We start from the raw sequence: 24,118 nt of genomic DNA, 5'->3' as shown, positions 1-24,118 counted from the left end.
AGGAAGAGGAATAGTGAAGAAAGTACAAAAGAGTGATCCGGGAAGTAAGAATAGGATCTGGAAAAAAAGCAATGTTTTAGAAGCCAAGGACTGAGTTTTAATTAATAAAAGGGTTCAAACAGACAAAATATTATTAAAATGGTCCAAAAGGAAAAGAACTAAGAAAGTACTGCATTTAAGAAATATGTGGTGGGGAAAAAAAAAAAAAGAAGTATGTGGTGGGGATCCCTGGGTGGCTCAGCGGTTTGGCGCCTGCCTTCAGCCCAGGGCCTGTTCCTGGAGTCGCGGGATTGAGTCCCATGTCGGGCTTCCTGCATGAATCCTGCTTCTCCTCTGTCTCTGCCTCTCTCTCTGTGTCTCTCATGAGTAAATAAATGAACTCTTTAAAAAAAAAAAAAAAAAGTATGTGGTGACCTGTGAGACAGCAGTATCAGTACAAGGGCAGGAATGGAAGTAGAACAGTAAGGTGTACACCACTCCTTAAGGAAAATTCGAGGAGAAAGGAGAGAAAGGGAAGTCAGTACTTTGAAAGGGAGAGTTAAGACAAAAAGTTATTTTGGTGGTAATTTTTATTGTTTTGAGGTATAATTGATACTTTATTAATAGTTTCACGTGTACAACATGATTTGATATTTGTATATATTGCAAAATGGGTACCACAGAAAGTCCAGTTAACGTCATTTTTCTTTTTCTTTCTTTTTTTTTTTTTAAAGAAAGTGAGCAGAAGCAGGAGGAGGGGAGAAGGGGCAGAGGGAGAAGGAGAGAGAGAATTCTACACAGGCTCCATGCCCAGCCCAGAGCCCAAAGTGCCAAAATCAAGGGTTGGATCTTTAACCAACTGAACTAACCAGGGCGCCCCATGTTGTTTTTATTTCTAAGAATTGAGACAACTTGAGGGATTTTAAAGAAAAGAAGGAGGAAGTAGGGGAGAAGAGAGTGAAGACACAAATGAAGAGATAACTGATCTAGTAAAATCCTAGAAGAGGTGGGGAACGATGATAAGTAGCCCCTGAAAGAAGGGAAGGAGAAATGACAACAGAGTAGTGTGAAGGTGGAGAGGAGAGTACTGAATGTGAGGTTTTCTGTTTTCTGTTTTTTGTCTGAGTAGATGATGATCAGGTCAGCTCTTAATAGGAAAAAAAGGAAAGATGTGTTTAGATACAGAGTCACTAGGGATGATTAAACCATTGGGAGGTGGTAATGAAGGTCCAAATGAGGGTATTTTATTTTATTTACTTAACAAACACATACACAAGCACTCTCTTTGTGCCAGGTACTGTTCTGAGCACTTTCCTATATATTAACTCAATTATCCCTCAAAGCCTCTATGAGTTTGAAACTCTGTTGTCCTCACTGCACGGATGATGAAACTGAGACACACAGAGAGATTAAGTGACTTGCCTCAACTAGTAAATAGCACAACCAAGACTCAAATCCAGATGGTCAGGGTTCATTCAAAGTTGTGCTTTGAACTACTCTACTGTGATGCCTCTTTAATACAAAAATCAACATGCTTGCCAGGTAGCCAACAAGAAATCTTCTAAAAAAAATTTTTTTTAAGACTTTATTTATTCATTCATGAGAGACACGGGGCGGGGGGCGGGGGCAGAGGGAGAAGCAGGCTCCATGCAGGGAGCCCAACGTGGGACTCAATCCCAGGTCTCCAGGATCAGGCCCTGGACTGAAGGCGGCGCTAAACCGCTGAGCCACCAGGGATGCCCGAAATCTAAAATTTTATCTAGCATTGCTGAGCAGCGTAGTAGAGGATTGAGAAGATGTGGGGTAAGTACAGTGAACCTGACTAATTAAAGGAAGTTGAGGGCACTTACAAAAGAGCAGTTGTGATGCCTAGTGGACTAGGAGCCCAGCTGATTCTAACTTCATAATCTTAGATCCTAAACTCTTCTCTAAATTCCAACTGTTCCGTGCATATTAGAGGTTTAGTATCTATCTTACCCGAATCTAAGAGAAATTAATAACCTAAAACTAAGTTCTACTCTAGCCCCACACCAGCTTCCTTTCTTGCCTTGACCATTTCTATTTACAGTTTAGTGTAGAATGAAAGAGGACTGTCTTTCTTACCATCTTCCCCCAGGGCCTAGTTCAATATGTTGTAGGGAATGTATACTTAATATTTGTTGAACTTCAGTATTACCCTCGAAATTTTTGTTTTTGACCTCTTCCTCTCTTGCTTTCTATATCCAGTAAGTTTCAATATCCTGCATTTTTCCTAAATGCCTATTCACCTCTTACTATTCTCTTAGATGCCTTTCACTAATTGCTATAGAGGTTTTTGATCATAAGCTATTATGCTGTTTCTCCCTCCTCAAATCAATCTATCCAATACAATTTTATCAAACTAATCACTTAAAATACTACTCTTTTCACATTACTCCTTTGCTTCAAAATATTTAATCTGTTTAGTAAGTAGTTATGAGATGGCCAATCTGCCAGAAGCAGCGTCTTTCCCATTGATTATAACCTCTATTTCTTCAAAACATCTATACCAATTATCCAGATTAATCATTCCACAATTGTCCTACCTTAAACACTCAGTTTTGTTGTTTTCCTGTAACTATGTCTTATCTCACCAAACGTATACAAAGTTCTTGAAGAAAGAGAAGGTTTCCTTTTACTTTTTTTTTTTTATCCTGCTGAGACCTTAAGCAGAGTGCAGTGGACAGAAGTTATCTGTTGTCCTTGACCAACAGTCTCCCAGCAACCATAAAGAGAAAGATACCAGGTTGAAGAAAACAGTCCCTAGTGTACTCTGGTTTGATCTATTATCCTATTACACTAAGATTTATATATAGGAAAAAACTTTAAAGATCCTTTCCACATTCCTTTACTACAAATAACAATTTCCTGTGTAATTTTTATTCAAATAAATGATAGACTAATTTAATTCACTGTAATTTCTAAAAGGATGCAATTCTTATCTTTATGTACAACATTGCACTTATCTACCAATCCCCAAACTATGCTAAAAATGTTTTTTTCTTACTAGAACTCTTGCATTTCTACCAATCCATTCAATTTATAGTTTTGATTTGCTTCCAGTTGATTTCAAAGCTGTAATACTTATGACATAGCAAACTGTCTGTACTTTACAAAAACCTATATCAGAGACACTTATTCCTAACAGTCGCACTCATCACACTGACACACTGCCTGAAGGTCAAGGCTCTAAATTCTTCAATATTTTTAGCAACCAAAATCCTGGTTTATGCTCTCCTTCTTGTTCACTTGGTCTTCAAAGGACGAAGAATATGATATTCAATTCCTAATTCCCTCTAAGTCCTAACCAACCAAAGTTTAACCGATTAAAAGAATCCAAAACAGAAATGAATTACTACAGAAAAAAAAAAACCCACATATATACTTTGAAGCAAAGAAAGTTAGAAGGTTTGAAATATGAACCCTAATTCCAATTCTGATTATTCTCATTAAATTATTGGCTGGAGGGACGCCTGGGTGGCTCAGCAGCTGAGTATCTGCCTTTGGCTCAGAGCGTGATCCCGAAGTCCCGGGATCGAGTCCCACGTCGGGCTCCCTGCATGCAGCCTGCCTCTCCTTCTACCAATATCTCTCCCTCCCTCTCTGTGTGTCTCTCATGAATAAATAACTAAAATCTTAAAAAAAAAATTATTGGCTGGAACAATTCATTACTTATCCCTTGCTACCACCCCCTTCCACTAATTATTCACTGAACAAATATTTATTCCCAATGCCTAAAATTTAATGGGTACTGTGGCAGATGCAGTTAACACAATGGCAAATAAGGTAGGCATAGTCCTGCCCTCCCAGAGCTTGAAGTGTGATTACGGAAAAACAGCCAAAGAAATGAGAAACTATAAGACCATATGACAAGTGCTATGACAGGTAAGCTATCAGATACCAAGGGAAAATGTAAGAGAAGTACCTAACACGGGGAAACATAGTATGGGTAAGTTATGGGGAGGCTCCTTGGAGATGATCATATTGAACCTGAGGCCTGATAAATGGGTAAGCAAAGAGAGGGAGTAAGCACTGGACAAGTAGAAGATGTACTCAATAGGGAATATGAAATGACTGAGGAAATGAAATACAGGTGAAGTGCAGAATTCAAAGTTGGGAATGGCAGGAAGTGAGACTGGAAAACAGGGCAATGACAAACGCTGAAGGATTTTAAGGAAAGTATAAAATGTTCAGCTGTCCTTGGCTGAAGCACAGGAAATGGTTGGAAAAGGCAGAGTAGAAGCAGGGAAACTATTCAGCAGACTATTTCTGTAACCCAGGTGAAAGATAATGACTTGGACTACAGTAATGGTGAGGGGAACACATGAAAGCGGACAGATCTGAGGGACATTCAGGAGGGGCTATCCACAGGATGTGATGTAAGCTCATGAGAGCATCCAGTCTGTTTTGTTCCTTACTACTCCTCAGCGCTAATAAGGATCTTGCCCGTAGTAAGTGCTAGATAAACACTGTTGAACAAATGAATCAAGAAAAGGAGTCATAGATGTTACTCAGGGTTCAGATAACAACCGGTAGAGGGAGGTACCACTTACTAAGATAGGAAACACAGGAAGAGAAGCAGTTCATATAAAATATGTTGACTTTGAGGTACCCGTGAGCCATCCAAAGACAGATATTAAGAATACAAATGGATATCACAGACAAAGCACAGGAGAAAGCAGATCCTCCTGGAAATGTAAAATGGCAGCCTCAGTGTCTCAATTAAAGCTATAGTTGATAACTGGCATTTATTTTTTTTTAGATTTATTTATTTATTTATTTATTTATTTATTTATTTATTTATGAGAGACACAGAGAGAGGCAGAAACACAGGCAGAGGGAGAAGTAGGCTCCATGCAGGGAGCCCGATGAGGGACTCGATCCCAGGTCTTTAGGATCACGCCCTGGGCCAAAGGCAGGCGCTTAACCGCTGAGCCACCCAGGGATCCCGATAACTGGAACTTTTAAAGCATACTATGTGTGATATCACTCCAATAATTCCTTGAAACTTCCCAGAGCCTCATGTTGGGTGTAGAGCCTACTTTAAAAAATGGATGGATGGATGAACAGACAGACAGAACTTTTTTTTTTAAGATTTTATTTATTTATTCATGAAAGACACACAGAGAAAGAGAGAGAGAGGCAGAGACACAGGCAGAGGGAGAAGCAGGCTCCATGAAGGGAGCTCGACGTGGGACTCGATCCTGGGACCTCAGGACCACACCCTGGGCTGAAGGCAGGTGCTAAACTGCTGAGCCACCCGGGCTGCCCTAGATAGAAGTTCTAAATGGAGAGATGAACCAGGATGCCAGAAAAGATAGATGATAGATAGATAGATAGATAGATAGATAGATAGATAGATAGATGATAGATAGATGAAAAAAAGAAAGAAGAAAGAAGGAAGGAAGGAAGGAAGGAAGGAAGGAAGGAAGGAAGGAAAGAAAGAAAGCAAGCAAGCAAATGAAGAAGAACCAGGATGCCAGAAAAGCAGCATGGGGTGCCTAGGGAGCTCAGTCAGTTAACCATCTGACTTTGGCTGCAGGCAGCTGAGGGCATGGGGGCCTGTGGTAGAGCCAGACTCTGCTTGTTCCTCTGCCCCTCCCCTTGCTCATGCATGAACATTCTTTCTTTCTCCCTCAAATAAATAAATAAAATCTTAAAAACAAAAGCAGCAAAACCTAGACAGAAAACTTGAAGATTCTGAGTCACACAGACCTAGATTCAATGAGACCCAGGTAAGGGCAAATCATCTTCTGATTCTACTTCCTTATCAAATGGAATAATACCACTTATGTGGTAGAGTTGTTGATATAAAAATAATTTTAAAAGCAAAATGCATACTACAATACTTGGTACACAGTAAGCATTCAGTAAACAAGTACTTGCTATAATCATGACACACTTTGAGTTCCACTATGTTAAAACATTTCTAAAAATTAACATAGCCCAGGAAAAAAACAAAGAAAAATGAAAACAGTCTGTGTGTTAGGGTATTATTTGTACTAATGAATTGGTTTTTTTCTTTTATGTAATTTTGCTTTAATGCTGTTACTTAGCAGTAAATACAGAAATGACTAAATTAAATATGAAATCAATATTTTAAAGGAACTCTGAGATTAATTCTCTTGAAATGCAAATAATTATAGCATGAGGTTTCTATTATATTGAATTTTGCAAAAGAGTAATACAACTAGAGTATCATTCTTCTTCAAAAGAAAGAATTTAGAGAATATTTTACTTTTTTCCCAAATTTATCTTTCACAGATAGAAATGAATATCAAGCAGAAATTGGATCCTTTGTTTTAGAAATAAAGCATTTCATTGTATTTTATTTCTGTTCCACGCAAGTAGCATTCTTTTAACTTCTTTCTAGGCCTCAGATTTCGCATTTGTAAAGTGACAGAGGTGGATCAGATGTTGTCCTCTAGTGTTCTTTTTGCTATAATATCCTGGAATTTGATAATCCTGTAACAAAACAAATACATAATGGCTAGTCTTGCAACTCTACTTTCAAGTGTCCCTATAATAGTCTTTTACAACCTAGAGCTGGTCCCCAGAGCTGAAGCCATTACTGACTCTTATTACTGAGCCACTGAGCCCAAAGAGAGCTGGAGAGATTAAAAATCCACAGGAGAGATAGCAAATGATTAATGATTTGGAAATTGATCTTAAATTAAAGGGATGGCCATGCTCATTAGATTAGAGAAGACTAAGGACTGAATTACACAAGGCTGAGGATAAAGAGTTGATAATCTAAAAATATACAAAGGCAAATTATAGATAACTGTCAATATCCTTTTTCCCACTTTTACTATGAACAGGATAATAGGAAATGGATTCAATGCTAAATGGGAACAACACGAACCAGATTATACCTTTAAAACCGTGAGTTTCCCAGTAACTGCAGAATCCATAAGGGCAGGGACTCTGCCATCAGGGACCCAGCATCTACTAAAAGATCTGGCATCTAGAAGTATCCATAAATATCTGGCCAAAAATAATTAATAAAAGGCCATTCAAATTTTTAAAGATCCAACCACAGAAGTGCATTACAAGCAGAACAGGAATTTTCTCTTCTCTTAATATTTTTTAAAAAGATTTTATTTATCTATTTGAGAGAGAGACAAAAACAAGTGGGAGGGTGAGGGGGAGAGGGAGAAAGAGAAGCAGACTCCACACTGAGCTCCAGGGAGCCTGATGCAGGGCTTGATCCCAGGACCCCAGAATCATGACCTGAGCTGAAGGCAGATGCTTAACCAACTGGGCCACCCAGGCGCCCTGAGAAGAGCCTTACTAATAATAATTTAGATACTGACTAGAAACAGAGAGATAAAAATCATTATATTTCAAAGTTATTCCCCTATAAAACCCCTTGAGCCTTGGTGATCCTGCTATAGCACAGTAAGAACTGAAAAAAGGCAAATAAGTCTCTGCTCTCATCTGAAAACTCAAACCAATAAAAAATATGGGGAACACTGGGGGGCTCAGCGGTTTAGCGCCGCCTTCAGCCCAGGGCCTGATCCTGGAGACCCGGAATCGAGTCCCACGTCAGGCTCCCTGCATGGAGCCTGCTTCTCCCTCTGTGTCTCTGCCTCTCTCTCTTTCTCTGTGTCTCTCATGAATAAATAAATAAAATCTTTAAAAAAAAAATGTTGTCTATTTTACAAATCTACTAAGTCTTTAAGCGTTCCAGCAGTAACATTCTTCTGAAATGGGCCCAGTATGGCACTTGGTGAGACATGAATGGAGGGGGCCTTCTCACTCGGTCTGTGTGTTGTAGGAGCTCTCCAATAGGTGAAGTGATTCTCAACAGATGGAACACAGCTCAGTCACCCTTCAAGTCATTTTCCATTATCTCTGGTGATTTATGATGAGGTGAGTCATTCTTCTGACCTCATTTTTTATGCTACTTACGGTCAAAGGGAAACAATCTAAACATGGGAAGAAAAATCAACACAAGAGGCACAATCATAAAACACTGAAGCTGCATCCAAAAGACCCAAACACAATCTGCCTTGGCACTTTCTAGTCATACCTCATAGTTAGGCCAGTTGACTTAAAAAATAAGTAAATGACTAAGAATAGCTAACTAAAATAAGAAAACTGGCAAAAAATGTTGCAGAGAAGCAGAAAGAAAGTAAACCTGTTTCCCATGAAATGCCCCATATAAATAAAACATAGTTCATAAAACCAAACCATACACCCTATTGGGAAATTCATGTTCAATTAGAAGAGTAGATCTCCCCTCCACCTCAAGGAGCACAACACAAAGTCAGCCAACCCAACCTCCATATGAATGTTCCAAGTGTCACTTCCATTTTCTAAGATAAGCACATCATTTGCCTACAGTTGACTGCCCACAACTGATGCACTTGGAATGGGCACGCTTCTCCTCCTACCTTCTCCCTTACATGGCCAGGTGCCTATAAAGAAAGTCTCCCTCTCCTTGTACAGCTAATTTACTCTTTATTTTTTTAGTTTTCTTTGGAGGCTTTCAAGTTCTCTTTATTTTTTAAGAATTATTTACTTATCTTAGAGAGAGCCTGCGTGCATGTGTGCGTGTGAGGGGGAGAGGGAGAGGGAAAGATAATCTCAAGCAGATTTCCTGCTGAGTGCACAACCCCAAGACCACAACCTGAGCTGCAATCAAGAGCCCAGTGCTCAACTGACTGTACCACTCATGCACTCCTCACGTTTTCTTTTATAATGAAGGTCAAGGGCTGGTGATGATCTTAGGGGACAAAAAAACCATACTTCTGAACTGGAACTTTGAAGACTACTTCAAAATAAGGGGAACTTCAGTTGAGAGCTAATGGAACAAATATGAAAAAGTGATAAAGTTTACTCTATTGTCATCATCACTGATAAGTACTGACACATGAGGGGTACTAATCTAAATTTGCTGAGTACCATGTCAAGCCTTCCAACAATTAATATTAGCCATCTTATTCACAATGTTCACAATTTACATTTTTGAATTGATCACTGGTATCCCAATTAGAGGGTCAACACAAGAAAATGTGATAATTTAAAGAATGAATTAATTACTAAAATTCAGGTCTAGTCAAGACTGACTTGAAATGTCAAAATTCTGTTAGGCCACCGAAGCCATTAAACTACAACGAGAGAGATAACTACATATTATATGCCTCCTGAGAGAAACATACACCATCACCTATGATGTACACTCTTGCCAAAAATTCAAATCTGAATCAGATTAAATCTCTAGATCTGATTACCAGTTTATAGAAAATACTGGAGACAAAGGAACATGTTAACACTACAAGCGTGCAGTCAGAAAAATCCAGATTGTGGGAAACTACAGTACAAACGATCTTGTTTTTCAATAAGTAAGATGCAGAGAAAAAAAGTGAAGAGGAAACTATAAATTAAGAGTCTTAAGATACATATGAGCCAATGCAGACCTTATGTGAATCCTAACTTAAAAAAAACTGTTAAAAAAAAAAATCCATGAACCACCAGGGAAATTTAACAACTTTTTTTTAATATTTTATTTATTTATTCATGGGAGACACAGAGATAGAGAGAGAGAGAGAGAGAGAGAGAGAGAGAGAGAGACAGACAGGCAGAGGGAGAAGCAGGCTCCATCCAGGGATCCCGACGTGGACTCGATCCCGGGTCTCCAGGATCACACCCCGGGCTGAAGGCGGCGCTAAACCACTGAGCCACTGGGACTAGCCCCATCAGGGAAATTTAAACACTGCTGAATATTTTATCATTTTATGAATGAATGTTCAATATTTAGGTGTGATAATGAGCTTGTGATTGTATTTATTACATTTCCATCTTTTAGAAATACATATTGAAATATTTACAAATAAAAAGTATATCTAAGATTGTATAATAATCTAGTATATTGGTGATGAGGAGAAAAGGATCTATAAATGAAACAAAATTGGCCATGAGTTGGTAAGGTTTGAGAATTCAGGTATACTATTCTCTTTACTTTTGTATTTTATATTTTGAAATACTCTACAATAAAAAAGTTTAAAAAAAAAATAAAAAGAAAGCGGGTCACTAGACCAAAAAATCTTAAGTAACAGCCAGGTTGTATACCATATATATCATGTATATTCAGAACATGGCAATGCAAAATACTTTCCCAAAATTGCATTAGAATATGATTCCAAAAGACTGCCACAATATGACAATGCTTAAAATACTACATACAAAATCTTCTCTAAATTCTAACACAAATCCATTCCATTACTACAACATTCTACAATATTCCATTAGAAACCACATGCAAAAAAAAAAAAAAAAAAGAAACCACATGCAGATCGACTTTCAATACTAAGAACTAAGGATTCAGTTTTCCAATTACATTGACTCATATAACGAATCATCATCGCCTGATAAAACTTCAAGCCCCCAAATTTACTCAAACTGGTTACAATCTAAAATCCAATATTTAAGAAGCAACTTTTTTATTTTTATTTTTCAAAGATTTTATTTTTAAGTAACCTGTACACCCAATGTGGGGCTTTAACTTAACAACCCTGAGACCAAGGACAGGCTGGGTGGCTCAGCGGTTTAGCGTCACCTTCGGCCCAGGGCGTGATCCTCGAAACCCAGGATCTCCAATCACATCGGGGTCCCTGGATGGAGTCTGCTTCTCCCTCTGCCTGTGTCTCTGCCTCTCTCTCTCTCTCTGGGTCTCTCATGAATAAATAAATAAAATCTTAAAAAAAAGAAAAACAAAAAACCCTGAGACCAAGAGTCACATGCTCTACTAACTGAGCCAGCCAGATGCCCCTAAGAAACAATTTTTCAAATTACACTTCAAAAGCAGGGGGGAAATCCCCAACACATTCAAAGCCCCTGCCCCAAGTCAACAAATGAAGCGAGGTTTCAATTCCTTGCCCTTTATAAAATTCTAGGTCAAGATCTTTTTAAAAAAAAAAAGAAAAGATTTTTATTTATTCATGAGAGACACACAGAGAGACAGACACATGCAGAGGGAGAAGCAGGCTCCCTGCGGGGACCGGATGCGGGACTCGATCCCAGGACCCCAGGTTCACACCCTGAGCCGCAGGCAGATGCTCAACTAAGCCACCAGGGTGTCCCTGGGTCAAGATCCTTAATCTGGATTTATTACTACTGTGTTCAAACACTAAAGATTTATCAAAGATCCCAGACTTCCATTTTTCACTATCCTTAAGCAGAAAGGTATAAGGTATAAATCCACAAGCATAGATAAAAATAATCACAAGTACTGATGAATATAATACTCTCCCTCCAATTCCCCAAGAACCACAAAGCTAAAACAGAAAATCACTATATAGCCAATTTCCTATTATAAAAAATAATAGGAACCAGCTATTATGGAAAGCATTCCCAAAATTCTAGTTCATTTCTAAAACCTATCAATCACTAAGTAACAAGAAGCACAGAGTCAGGCAGAGTAGACATTCAATAAATGAATGTGAAAAAATAAATGGCAGAAGAAACTGTTTATTTATACTAACTTCCCTATCACTGCTCCCTTAGGGCTGCCCTCCAGTGACAGTGCTAATGAGTGGGAAATGGGCCAAAGCAGAACTGGGAAATAAAATCTCGACTTGTGCATCAGCCCTTCAGTAATAGGACTATAACCTTTTTGCTTCCAGTGTCAAGGTTAATATTCTAAAATTGTCTTAAAAAATAAATAAAATAAAATAAAATAAATAAAATAAAATAAAATAAAATAAAATAAAATAAAATAAATAAAATAAAATAAAATAAAATAAAATTGTCTTAACCCACAAGTAATGAAACCATTTTCATTATTTTCAATTAACCAAAAGCCAGGTTTTTAAGAGTCTTCTCACATATTTTGGGTCCTAATTTACATATAGATGGCAGATCTATTTTTTTTTTCCTTCCAAAAATCAACAGAAAGATTAACTTACCCTTAACAAGAAAAAACTTCATAAACTCTCCACATAAGCTCTCAAAAACATCTCTATTGAAACTGTTCTGGGGCACCTGGGTGGCTCAGCTGGTTAAGTGTCTGCCTTCAGCTCAGGCTTGATCTCAAGATCCTGGGATCCAACCCCTGCTCTGCTGGGAGCCTGCTTCTCCCTCTCCCTCTGCTGCTCTCCTGCTTATGTTCTCTCTCTCTCTGTCTCAAATAAAATCGTTAAAAAAGAAAAGAAAAGAAACTGCTCTTCCAAAGGTTATAAATGACCAAATCCAACAGTTTTGGGGGTTTTTTTAGGTCTTCCCCACAATGTCCTTTTACATTGTTGACCACCCATTCCTTGAAACTCCTCGGTACCACTGTGCTTTCTCGGTTCTCCTCTCTATCAGTTTCCTGTGGCTACTGCAACAAATTACCACAAACTCAGTAGCTTAAAACAGCACATATTTATTATCTTAAAGATCTGGAGATCACAAGTCTGAACTCAGTGTCCCCAGGCTAAAATCAAGTTTTGGGCTTGGCTCGTTCCTTCTTGAGACTCTGAGGGGAGACTCCGTTTCCTTGCCTTTCCAGCCTCCAGAGGCTCCCCGCATTCCTTGGCTCACGGCCCCTTGCCTGGTCACTCCCGTCTCTTGCTTCTATCATCACATCTACCACTGAATCTGCTCTCCTGCCTGCCTCCCTTCCATAAAGACCATTGTGATTACACTGGACTCCTCTGGATAATCCAAGATAACCTTCTCACTCCAAGACCCTAAATTCAATCATATCTGCAAAGTCCCTTTTATCCTACAAGGTAACATCTTGACAGATTCTGGGGATTAGGACATGGACCCCTCTGAGGTGCCATTAGTCCGCCTACCACATAGTCCTATGGCTCTAATGGGAACTTCTGCATCCTCTGCCTAATATTTTTTGTTCTTCTCTTTCATATCTTCTCCTTTCTTCTTCCACACTCATTGCTTCAACCATCACCTTTATGTTAATATCAAACTCTCTCATTTTAAACACGAGGAAACTGGAGTGTATGTAGATAGGGAGGTGATGACTAGCCTTGAATCACAGATGCCTACGGGGTATTTCTACTTGGATGCCTTCAGAGCTCCTCAGTCCAAACTTAGACTGACTCCTATCTCCACCTGAATCACAAAACTCTTTCAGACTCACAGGCTAGACCTGTATTATACTTTCCCTTCTCATCTCCATTCTCTCAGCTGGTTCTTTCCTCTGTGTCCTTCCATTCACTCTGAAATCCAAACGCAGCTTCATATTCCTTAAAGCCGCTCGGCTGGGTTAACCTCCCTGCTCAAACCCACAAAAAGTCTTCTGCTAAGGACTCATGGAGCATTCTCAGCCTGGTGTTTGATGCTCAAAGTCCTCTAGGATGTTATCCTCACCCCTTCCTTAACCCTCCAAACGCACCCATTAGGACTTCTCCTGGGTCCGCCTCTGCCTACACACAATACTTATTCCCCTCTCTCTGCCCACACTGCTGCATCATCATGGACTGTAATCCTTTGTCCCTCCACTTTGGAGTGTGCCTTTGCCTGTTATCATAGGAATTATCACTCTAAAAGTAATTGTTTTCATTTACAAAACCAGACTGTGAGTTCCTTGAGGGCAGAAACTGTACCTATCAACAAATATACACTTTAGCACAGACTTAGCAATTATTAGGCATTCAATGTTAGCAGTAAATTAACAATCTAATAAAACCTCTAACAAGGCAAATAATAGTTGTCCAAATGATGACTTATTATTTGAACTTCAAAAACTTTATTTTCAAAGTATATTTAATTATATAAGAAAACAATTACAAGGAACTTTAAGTGAAAACATCAGGAGACAGTCTATGATACCAACTTTATATATACATACATATAAATATGTTTTTAAAAAACCTGAAAGGAATACACTAAATGTTAGTAGTATATACCTCTGAGTAGCCTGATTTTAAATCACTTTCAACTTTCTTTTATAATTTCATTTTCTAACTTTTTTTAGAATGAAAGGCAATTTAGTCCAGTAAGAGGCAACATAAAATTAAGAACATGGACTCTCTGGTCAGACTGCCTGGGCTTAAATAAATTCTAGCTCTGCCATTTATTATCTGTGTGACCTTGGGCAGTGTCTCAGTTTCCCTATCTCTATAAAATCCAGACAATAATAAAAGTATCTCACTCATGAGTTGTTTTGAGTATTACACACAAGTAAATATATTAAAAGAACTTAGAAGACTCCTTGGCCCAGAGTAAATACCACATAAGTGAGAGCTACAATTACTACTCCTCCGACTACTATGGCTGCTGCTACTGCTATTCTTACTACTGTCACTAAAAATGACTTATCACGACGTAACTATTAGACTAGCTTAAATATAAAGATAATAGCAAGTACAGGTAAGGATGCAAAGCAATTAGAACTCATATATTGTTAGTTGGAATTCAAAATGGTAGAGCCACTTTGGAAAAGTTTGGCAGTTTCTTTTAAAGTTAAACATTCATTTGGGCGCCTGGGTGGCTAGTGGGTTAAGCGTCTGACTCAGGTCATGATCTCAAGGTCATGAGATGGAGCCCTGTGTCAGGCTCTGCACTCAGCATGGAGTCTGCATGTCCCTCTCTCTGTCCCTCCTCCTACCTTCTCGCTCACTCTCTCAAGTAAGTAAATAAATAAAATCTTTTCTAAAAATGTAAAATATTCATTGCCACAGGACTGTTACCCCACTGCTGGGAATTTGACCAAAGTGAAATGAAACATGTCCACAAAACAACCTGTACACAAATGTTTCTAGCAGTTTTATTCATTATTACTAAAAACTGGAAATAATCCAAATGTCCTTCAACTAGTGAACGGATAAACTGTAGTAGTTCCATATGCTGCAATACCACTCAGCAATAAAGACCAGTAAGCTACTGACACGTGTAACAAAATGGATGAATGTCAATGCATTATAGCAAGTGAAAGCAGCCAGATTCAAAAGGCTTCATGCTGTATGATTCATCTATACGGCACTGTGGTTATGGGAACAGAACATTGATGAATGGCTGCCAGGGGGTGGCGGTGGGAGGAGGAGTTGGCTACAAAAAGCACAAAGAAATCTTGGAGATGGTGATAACATTCTATATGTTGATTGTGGGTAGTGGCTACACAGCTGCATGTGTTTGTCACAAATCACAGAACCCTCTATGCAAAAAAGGTGAAGTTTACTGTATATAATGTATACTTTAATTTTAAAATACTTAAAAATAAAAGCAAGCAATGACTACATTTTAGCTTACCAACAAGACCTGTCCAACCTTCTACCTTTAGGGGAATTATGCTTCAACTACATGCACTGACAGTTTGCCTATTGAAAAATACTCACACAGAGAGTTCTATAAGCCCAAATGGTAGTGTGCTACAGGACTTTAAGAATGGGCAACAAAAATTTAGCTAGGGAACAAATAAAAATCACTTGCATCTGTACTCCAAAACAAAACATAAAAACCCCCACCATATAAATAAGCCTATTTTTCAAATCTGGCTTTGAGGTCCACTATGGCATGGAAACTTGGGACTAACACTCATAAGGCAAGGAGCCAGGTGCCCAACATAGTCTGATGCATCACATCAACCAATCTAAAGAGGTAAACTACTAAAATGACTCAGGATGACTGTTCTAGATCCACAATAATGAGGAAGCCAACAGGATTTTCTTAATCCCATATTGCCTTGGGTCCTGACACTAGCAGAATTCATCAATATGTGCAGGGCAAGGCTAAGTCATTTCACAGGTGGAACTATAAGAGGAATACGTAATGAACTTGGAATAAAAGAGAAACGGTTAAGAGTACAAGTTTTAGGGGCAGCTGGCTGGCTCAGTCGACAAAGCATGTGACTCGATCTCACGGTTGTGGGTTCAAGGCCCACACTGGGCATGGAGATTATTAAAAAAAAAAAAAAAATAGAAAGAATACAAGTTTTATTTCACCATACCATACCACAAACATACATACTATTTTGTACTGAACTGAACACGTTATCATCCTGTTATCAGAAGGACAGGCTCCTTCTGTCTTGCTCTGAATATAAATTGCTCTGCCTTTCCTCCTTCCCTCATCTGTTTCTGTCTGCACCTTTCTTCCAGATAAATAGATAATTTCTTTTTTTTTTTTAATTTTTATTTATTTATGATAGTCAAAGAGAGAGAGAGAGAGAGGCAGAGACACAGGCAGAGGGAGAAGCAGGCTCCATGCACCGGGAGCCTGATGTGGGATCCGATCCCGGGTCTCCAGGATCGCGCCCTAGGCCAAAGGCAGGCGCCAAACTGCTGCGCCACCCAGGGATCCCAGAAATAGATAATTTCAATCTCCCTGAAGCTGTAGGGTCAGATTGAGGCAGCTCTAGAATAACAGAAAATCCTAGGAGTTGAATTCCAGTCTGGGGTGTCCCTGAAGTCCAAACTTGAACTCTGAGACCATTACAAAACCGACCTGAGTTTCTGAGTCAAGTATAGAATCTTTCTGGTCTCTATGTGGACAGACATTAGTATTCACTACACCCAACAAAGTTACAAGTGTCAATAAAATATATTTTGAAGAAATATGCAGGTACTCATTCTAACAAATCCCAGAAAAATCTCCTTTCTGAAAGCAAGCACCTGCCTCTTGCAGCAGCCCAACAATTTGGGAGATACAGTTTTAAGAGCCTGTATCTACCCCTACAGCACCCAAAATTGTAATACTAATGACACCAAGATAGGTGATAACAATCTTGCAAAATAAATAAAGAAAAATAGAAGAAATTTCAAGAAGTATCACCTCACACAGAATTATCAACCCATACTTCATGACTTATAGCATGTGTGTGTGTGTGTGTGTGTGTGTGTGTGTGTGTGTATAATGAAATGGGAATTTGTGAGCAAACAAGTGATTTCAAGGGTTATATAATCAGATTATTGATGTCTTCTTCATTGATGACTCTGGGATACTAAGGGCAAACACAATTTATTCACCCAAGTTTAGTTAGTCTGCATCAGTATCTAAGGCTTTCATCAGAGAAGTTCTAACCTTTTGAGGTATTTCTTACCTCGGTCTATTTCAAGTATTATTAATAGGCCCCCTGGAGCTTATCATTGACTTAAGCACCTCGTGGCCTAAGCAAAGGCTGCCAGGAAAGAAAGGTCTCTAAGTCAAAAGTAGCATCAAGGCCCCACAACCTGAAGTGTAAATCATTTACTGTGACCTTGTTGGGGGAGGAGAGAAATCAACCACCAATATCATCTGGGGGTTTCTTCCAACATGCCAAGATGGTAATTCACAGTTGGTCCAGAGCCAAAAGGGAGAAAGAAAGCAATTATCCTGATAATTCCTATCGTGCTTATATAGTTATATGTACTGCCAAAGCGAGCACCATATCGCTTATATAACGTGGATATTTTAACTAAATAATTCAGATATTGTACCACTTTCCATTTCACAGGACAATCAGTCACAAAGTTGTTCGGCTGCTGGCAGCTCCAGTCCCATATTTTGTTTTTTTGTTTTTAAGATTTTATTTATTTATTCATGAGAGACACAGAGACAGAAAGAGAGGCAGAGACACAGGCAGAGGGAGAAGCAGGCTCCATGCAGGGAACCTGATGTGGGACTCGATCCCGGGGCTCCAGGATCACGCCCTGGGCTGCAGGCGGCACTAAACCGCTGAGCCACCCGGGCTGCCCCAGTCCCACATTTTGAATATAACCTTTTATGTACCTTAAAAGAGTTCTTTAGAGCATGGAGAAACATACTGTCACTCCACGAACTGACTTGGAAAAGAGTTCCTGAGCCAATAAAGGCTCCTTGTCTTGATTCAAACAAAGAGATGGTTTCTCAACAGAAGGTCTATTTGGCCTCAAATCTTTGAGCAGCTTAATCTTCAGCTGAATTTGTCTAGTATTGAGTATACCTATTCAATTCAATTCACTGCCAGGCCTATAAACAGAGACAAATGCCTATATTGCACATGCAGGTGTTTTGCTTTTTTTTTTTTTTTTAAAGATTTTATTTATTTATTCATGAGAGTCACACAGAGAGAGAGAGGCAGAGACACAGGCAGAGGGAGAAGCAGGCTCCATGCACCGGGAGCCCGATGTGGGATTCGATCCTGGGTCTCCAGGATCACGCCCTGGGCCAAAGGCAGGCGCCAAACCGCTGCGCCACCCAGGGATCCCTGTTTTGCTTTTTTTAAAGAACAAAAACAAAGCAAAAAAACACAACTTCCTAGCTGTCATCTCCTTCCTCTCCTATTTCAAGAGATTACTGAATGTGAAGAGCATATTGAGAGAAGTTGTACTGCACAATCTGGGATGGTAGGTAAGACAGAAGGAAAGGCACCAAGGTCAGTCTCAGAAGGAATCAGAAAAGTGGTTACCTTGTATGAGAAGGAGATATATCAGAGTAACCTCAAAGCAGGTGCTTTTCTCAGGGCATTATTAAAATGTGCATGTTAAGGACCAGATTCAAGTAGCAGAGTCACCTTAGAAGAAACAAGACTACTGAGCTGCACTAAGAAAACTGTGCTTTGGGATCCCTGGGTGGCGCAGAGGTTTAGCGCCTGCCTTTGGCCCAGGGCGCGATCCTGGAGACCCGGGATCGAATCCCACGTCGGGCTCCCGGTGCATGGAGTCTGCTTCTCCCTCTGCCTGTGTCTCTGCCTCTCTCTCTCTCTTTGTGTGACTATCATAAATAAATTAAAAAAAAAAAAAAAAGAAAGAAAGAAAACTGTGCTTTGTGCAACCCGGGTGGCCTAGTGGTTTGGCGCTGCCTTGGGCCCAGGGTGTGATCCTGGAGACCCAGGATCAAGTCCCGCATAGGGTTCCCTGCATGGAGCCTGCTTCTCCCTCTGCCTGTCTCTGTCTCTCTCTGTGTCTCTCATGAATAAATAAAATCTTAAGAAAAGAAAAGAAAAGAAAAAAGAAAAGAAAAAAGAAAAGAAAAGAAAGAAAAGAAAAGAAAAGAAAAGAAAAGAAAAGAAAAGAAAAGAAAAGAAAAGAAAAGAAAACTGTGCTTTGATAGAACAGAGGTTCAGTAAAGGAGCATGTGGACCAGAAAGCTGGATTCTATTTCCCTATGATCTATCAGCCCAAGAAATGGTCCCTTGCAGAATCTAGATCTCAATCTCCTTAACATCCCAAATATATTTGAAAAACAAATATTCACCTTTTCAAAGAGTTCAGAAACTAAAAATAATGAATATGGCCCTCTTAGCATCTATCTTATTTATATGCAGCTGCTTATTAGGTAAGACATAAAGCTCTGGAATTTAAGTCTGAAAAATCCATGCCTAAAGGGCAACTTGTCTCCTTTGTCATCTTGCACAAGTAACCATTTTCTGAGCTTCAGATTCCTCATCTGTAAAATGGGAATTACAACACTGCTTGCCACACCTACTTCAAGAATCAGTACGGCAATTCACACAGGGGAAGCCATATGTAGGAATTTTTAAACAGCGAAGGATCATACAAATGTTGGTTGCTACCTTAAAACCAAACCAACCAACCCCAGATACAGATAGGATGACGAGAAGAGAAGGTCCTTCCACCGGAAAGAGGTCTGCAAACAGGAATGATTTTAGACTACCTAATGCATTCAGGGAAGTGCTATGACACAAAATTGAATTGTTACTAAGAAGTGGATTCTCCGGCAGCTGGGGGCTCAGCGGTGGAGCGTCTGCCTGAGGCCCAGGGCGTGACCCCAGGTCCTGGGATGAGTCCCAGGCCGGGCTCCCTGCATGGAGCCTGCTCCCTCTGCCTGTGTCTCTGCCTCTCTCTCTCTCTCTATGTGGGTCTCATGAATAAATAAAATATTTTTTAAAAAGTGGATTCTCACGCCAACATGCTCACTTTGTACACAAAGCATAAAAAGACAAGTGGGAAAGATCAGGCGAGTGTGCGGCCCCCAGCTCCCCAGGTGCGTGAAGTCCCACCTGGGGGCGGCTCGGCGGCCGCACGTGCGGGGAGCACTGCGCGGGGAGGCAAAGTGTCACCACTGCGCCCCGCGCTGTTGGGCGACCGCCACCCACGCTACACAGCCACACACACGGCATCTGAGTTCGAAAGAAGGAAGGAAGGAAGGAAGGAAGGGAGGGAAAGGAAAAAAGAGGAGAGGAGAGGAGAGGAGAGGAGAAGAGAAAAGAAAAAAAGAAAAGAAAAGAAAAAAGAAAAGAAAAGAAAAGAAAAGAAAAGAAAAGAAAAGAAAAGAAAAGAAAAGAAAAGAAAAGAAAAGAAAAGAAAAACCAGCGTGCAGAGAAGAGCGAAGCGGAGCATCCCCCAAGCACCGAGCGAGCGTCGGGCCGGGCCTCCCAGGGCGGCGGGGTCCGAGTCCTGCAAGCCCGCACAGGTCTGCGTCCCCCCGCGCCGCCGGCCGCCCCACGGGGTCGCGCCCCCACACGCGGATTCTCCCGGACGCGCCGGACGAACGCCCCTGGCCGGGCTACGTGGGGGCCGTGCGGCCGGGGCGGGTCGGCGGTGACCACGACTCGAGGTGTGGGGGGGGGGGCTCTACCCCGCAGGTAGAGACCCCGAGGTCGGAAGGACCTGGCTTCGCGGGGGAAGCGGCCGAGAACCACGCCGACCCGGCTGCCCAGGTGGCCGCAGGTAGAGACCCGGGTGCCCGGGTGGCCGCAGGTAGAGACCCGGGTGCCCGGGTGGCCGCAGGTACAGACCCGGGTGCCCGGGTGCCCGCAGTAGAGACCCGGGTGCCCGGGTGCCCGCAGTAGAGACCCGGGTGCCCGGGTGCCCGCAGTAGAGACCCGGGTGCGCGGGTGGCCGCAGGTACAGACCCGGGTGCCCGTGCTGGGCGGCCGCAGGGTCACGGGCTCAGCGCGGGCTCAGCGCGGCTCCCCCGCAGGCGGGCTCACCTGGTGGAGGGCTGTCAAGCCGTCCACGTTGACCGTGTTGATGTCGGCGCCCCTGGCCAGCAGCTTCTTCACCTCGTCGGTGTCCCCGCTGGAGCAGGCGGCCAGGAAGACGGCTCCGTCCTCGAAGCGGACCCTGGGGCTCCCGCGACGCGGCTGCGGCTGCCGCCCCGCGCCTCGCCGCTCCGCGGGCTCCTGCTCCGTCAGCGAGCCCCGCCAGCGCCGCAGCTGCTCAGCCCGCCGCATTCGCGCCGACTCGGCCCGCTTCCCGCCCAGGTGCTCCAGCTCCGCCATGGCTCCGGCCTCCGCGGCTGCGGCTCGAACCACCCCCCGGGACTGCGAGTGCGGCTCCCGCGGCGCGCCTCAGCCGGGAGCAGAAGGCGGAGACCCCCGCGCCGCCATCTTTACTCCTCCCGCCAGGAGCACCGCCCGCACGCGCCTCCGGCCTCAACACGCAGGCGCCGCCCGAGCCCCGGGTCATCACGGGACTTGTAGTGAGACGCGGACCCCAAGGGCAACCCCCGGGCCTTGAGGGAACTACGAATCCCTGAATGCACCAGGAAGGAGGCGAGGACCGGCTGCCCCCTACTTCGCCGCGGGACCCAGAGGGGTCACCTTTGCCCTAAAGCTGGAACTGGGTCCCGGGCCGGCGTCCGCCTCGTCAAGCATGTCGGGAATCGTAGTTTATTCCTGTGGCGACGGCCGCCTAATCCGGGCTCCCTAATGATCACATCAGGGCTTCGAAGTGGAGAAGCAGAAGAAATTATCTCGACTTTCTGTTGGTGAAAACTAGACAGAAAGTACTCGAAACACTCAAATCTATGCCCTGGTTCTAAATCTAGAGTTTCTTTCACGTTATAACATATAATACAGTAACGTGTATTAATCACAGTAAATGTAAATAAATGTGCACGAGGAGGAGCATGGACACATACACAGTGTTACATGATACATAACGTTCTTTCAACCAGACAGGTATATTTTAGGCCCTAAAAGGATCCAGGGAAGGATGCATCCAACCGTAGTGGAAAGAACATAAACTCTCATTTCAGAGTGAATTCACATCCCTCAACAAGTTACTTGATTTCCCCGAGCCTCTTTCCTGATTTGTAAGGTGGGAATAGTAATACTTCACAGAATAGTCCTTGGATTCAATACTACGTGCAAGGCTACCTAGTACTATACTTGGCACATAATCAGCTCATGATAAATATTAATCTCTCTTCTTTCTCCCTCCTCCTTCACTACTACCCTTTTCACGGATCTTAAATGCTTAGGAGAGAGTGGATGCCTTATCTTTCGTGATTTCCGCCAAGACAATTATGGGGCATACTAAACTCCTAAGGCAACGAACAGGACATTTTCATATTTAAAGTGAACTTGATTATAAAATCTGTATAATTGATTTAATACCTTAGACCCCCCACCCCCCCGCCACAGCTTTAGCCCTGGACAAAATATAATTAAATGTGCTGTCCATAGTGAAAGAGAACATATACAATTATTAGGTTCTGTAAGTTTTCAAATAGTCTTATGTTTAAAATTTTTCATTAAAAAACATTACAAAAGTGATGAGGACATTGTAAAGGGAAACTTTATTATATTCCATTGTGAACATTTGTGGGGTGACTCAACTTCCCCTAGATGAACTGAGAATTAAATGGAAAACAATATGCAAATGCAAAGTATTATGTTTAAGAATATGATGTCCATCCACAATATGCTCTTATTTGGTATTCTTAAATACTTTGTAAATACTAATTTTCTTACTACAGCATCTTTGTGAACAATGAAAAACAATGTGCAATAAAATAATCAAGATGTGGGGGCACCTGGGTGGCTTACTCAGTTAAGTGTCTGACTCGATTTCAACTCAGGTTATGATCTCAGGCTTGTGAGATCCAGCCCCTCGTTGGGCTTTGCACTCCATGTGGAGCCTGTTCAAGATTCTCTCTCTCCCTCTCCTTCTGCCCCTCACCCTCTACTTCTCCTTCTTCCTCCTTAAAAAAAGGGGGGAAAAAAGAATCAAGATGCAACAAAATATACCTTATATAGTTTCATTTTCCTTGCTATTGTGCAATAATTTAGTCACTATAGAACCTGTCACCCCTATTGCAATTAAAAATTCTGTATGAGGGATCCCTGGGTGGCGCAGCGGTTTGGCGCCTGCCTTTGGCCCAGGGCGCGATCCTGGAGACCCGGGATCGAATCCCACATCGGGCTCCCTGCATGGAGCCTGCTTCTCCCTCTGCCTATGTCTCTGCCTCTCTCTCTCTCTCTCTCTCTGTGTGACTATCATGAATAAATAAATAAAATCTTTAAAAAAAAAAAATTCTGTATGAGATTTACTTTGTAACTTGTCAAGATGGAAACTCTTCTTATTCCAACTCAGCCTCTTGCTGATAAAATTGCCCACAAGCTCTCAAATAGAACTCTCTCTATAGGATAAAAGAAACACTGATATTATATTAGATAGGAAAGAATACCTAGCTATAAGCTTAACCGTCTTCAAGAAACCATCATCAGCTAAACATTGCCAATCTAGATGGTACACAAAAAAAGTAAAGAGCGGCAAGGTTTTGGCATAAACAAACTGCTGAAATTTCAGGAAGCACATCTGACAGCAATCCACATTTACCATTTTAATATTACGTTTCTGAAACACAGTAGCTCCTCAAAAAAATAAAGTATGTATAATTGAACTGTATATTTTACTGACAATGGTTTTCTAATAATAATTTTTTTAGGGCAGTCCCGGTGGCTCAGCGGTTTAGCGCCGCCTTTGGCCCGGGGCGTGATCCTGGAGACCTGGAATCGAGTCCCACGTCGGGCTCCCTGCATGGAGCCTGCTTCTCCCTCTGCCTGTGTCTCTGCCTCTCTCTCCTTCTGTGTCTCTCATGAATAAATAAATAAATAATCTTTAAAAAAAAAAAAGAATTTTTTAAATGTATTTTAGTAATCTTTATCCTCAAAATTAGACTAGAATTTTTCTTTTAAAGATTTTACTTATTTATTCATGAGAGACACACAGAGAGAGGCAAAGACACAGGCAGAGGGAGAAGCAGGCTCCATGCAGAAAGCATGTGGGACTCGATCTCCAGATCCAAGATTACGCCCTGAGCCAAAGGCAGAGGCTCAACCACTGAGCCACCCAGGTGTCCCTCTAATAATGTTTTAACTGGAGTAAAATTTTCAATCTCCTTGATCAATAATTAAGGAGATCAAAAATGTTACATTTCTTTTGGCTGTATTATTTTCACATTCAGAATCAGGGAAGAACTATCTGGCTACAATTGTATAAATAAGCTAACATTGGCCAAG

General features: G+C 41.5%; 1 protein-coding gene across 15 annotated transcripts in view; it reads right to left on the bottom strand.

Annotated features, from left to right (window-relative positions):
• Positions 1 to 21,218, bottom strand: part of PPP1R12B (protein phosphatase 1 regulatory subunit 12B) — a 204,823-nt gene extending 183,605 nt beyond the window's left edge. For 3 of the 15 annotated variants that reach the window (XM_072831465.1, XM_072831467.1, XM_072831466.1), the window contains exon 1: positions 20,801 to 21,214. In XM_072831465.1, the coding sequence (XP_072687566.1) occupies positions 20,801 to 21,091 (291 nt within the window). In that variant the 5' untranslated portion in view covers positions 21,092 to 21,214. Of the gene's footprint in view, positions 1 to 20,800 lie in introns of all 15 variants that reach the window. The other 12 variants (XM_072831455.1, XM_072831459.1, XM_072831458.1 and 9 more) reach the window with 9 other exon arrangements.
• Positions 21,219 to 24,118: the final 2,900 nt, after the last annotated feature.

The sequence above is a fragment of the Canis lupus genome, chromosome 6, assembly GCF_048164855.1.
Source record: "Canis lupus baileyi chromosome 6, mCanLup2.hap1, whole genome shotgun sequence".
NCBI classification, from domain to species: Eukaryota; Metazoa; Chordata; class Mammalia; order Carnivora; family Canidae; genus Canis; species Canis lupus.
Note: the sequence above shows the minus strand (reverse complement) of the source record. Positions and strands in the feature narration are given on the sequence as shown.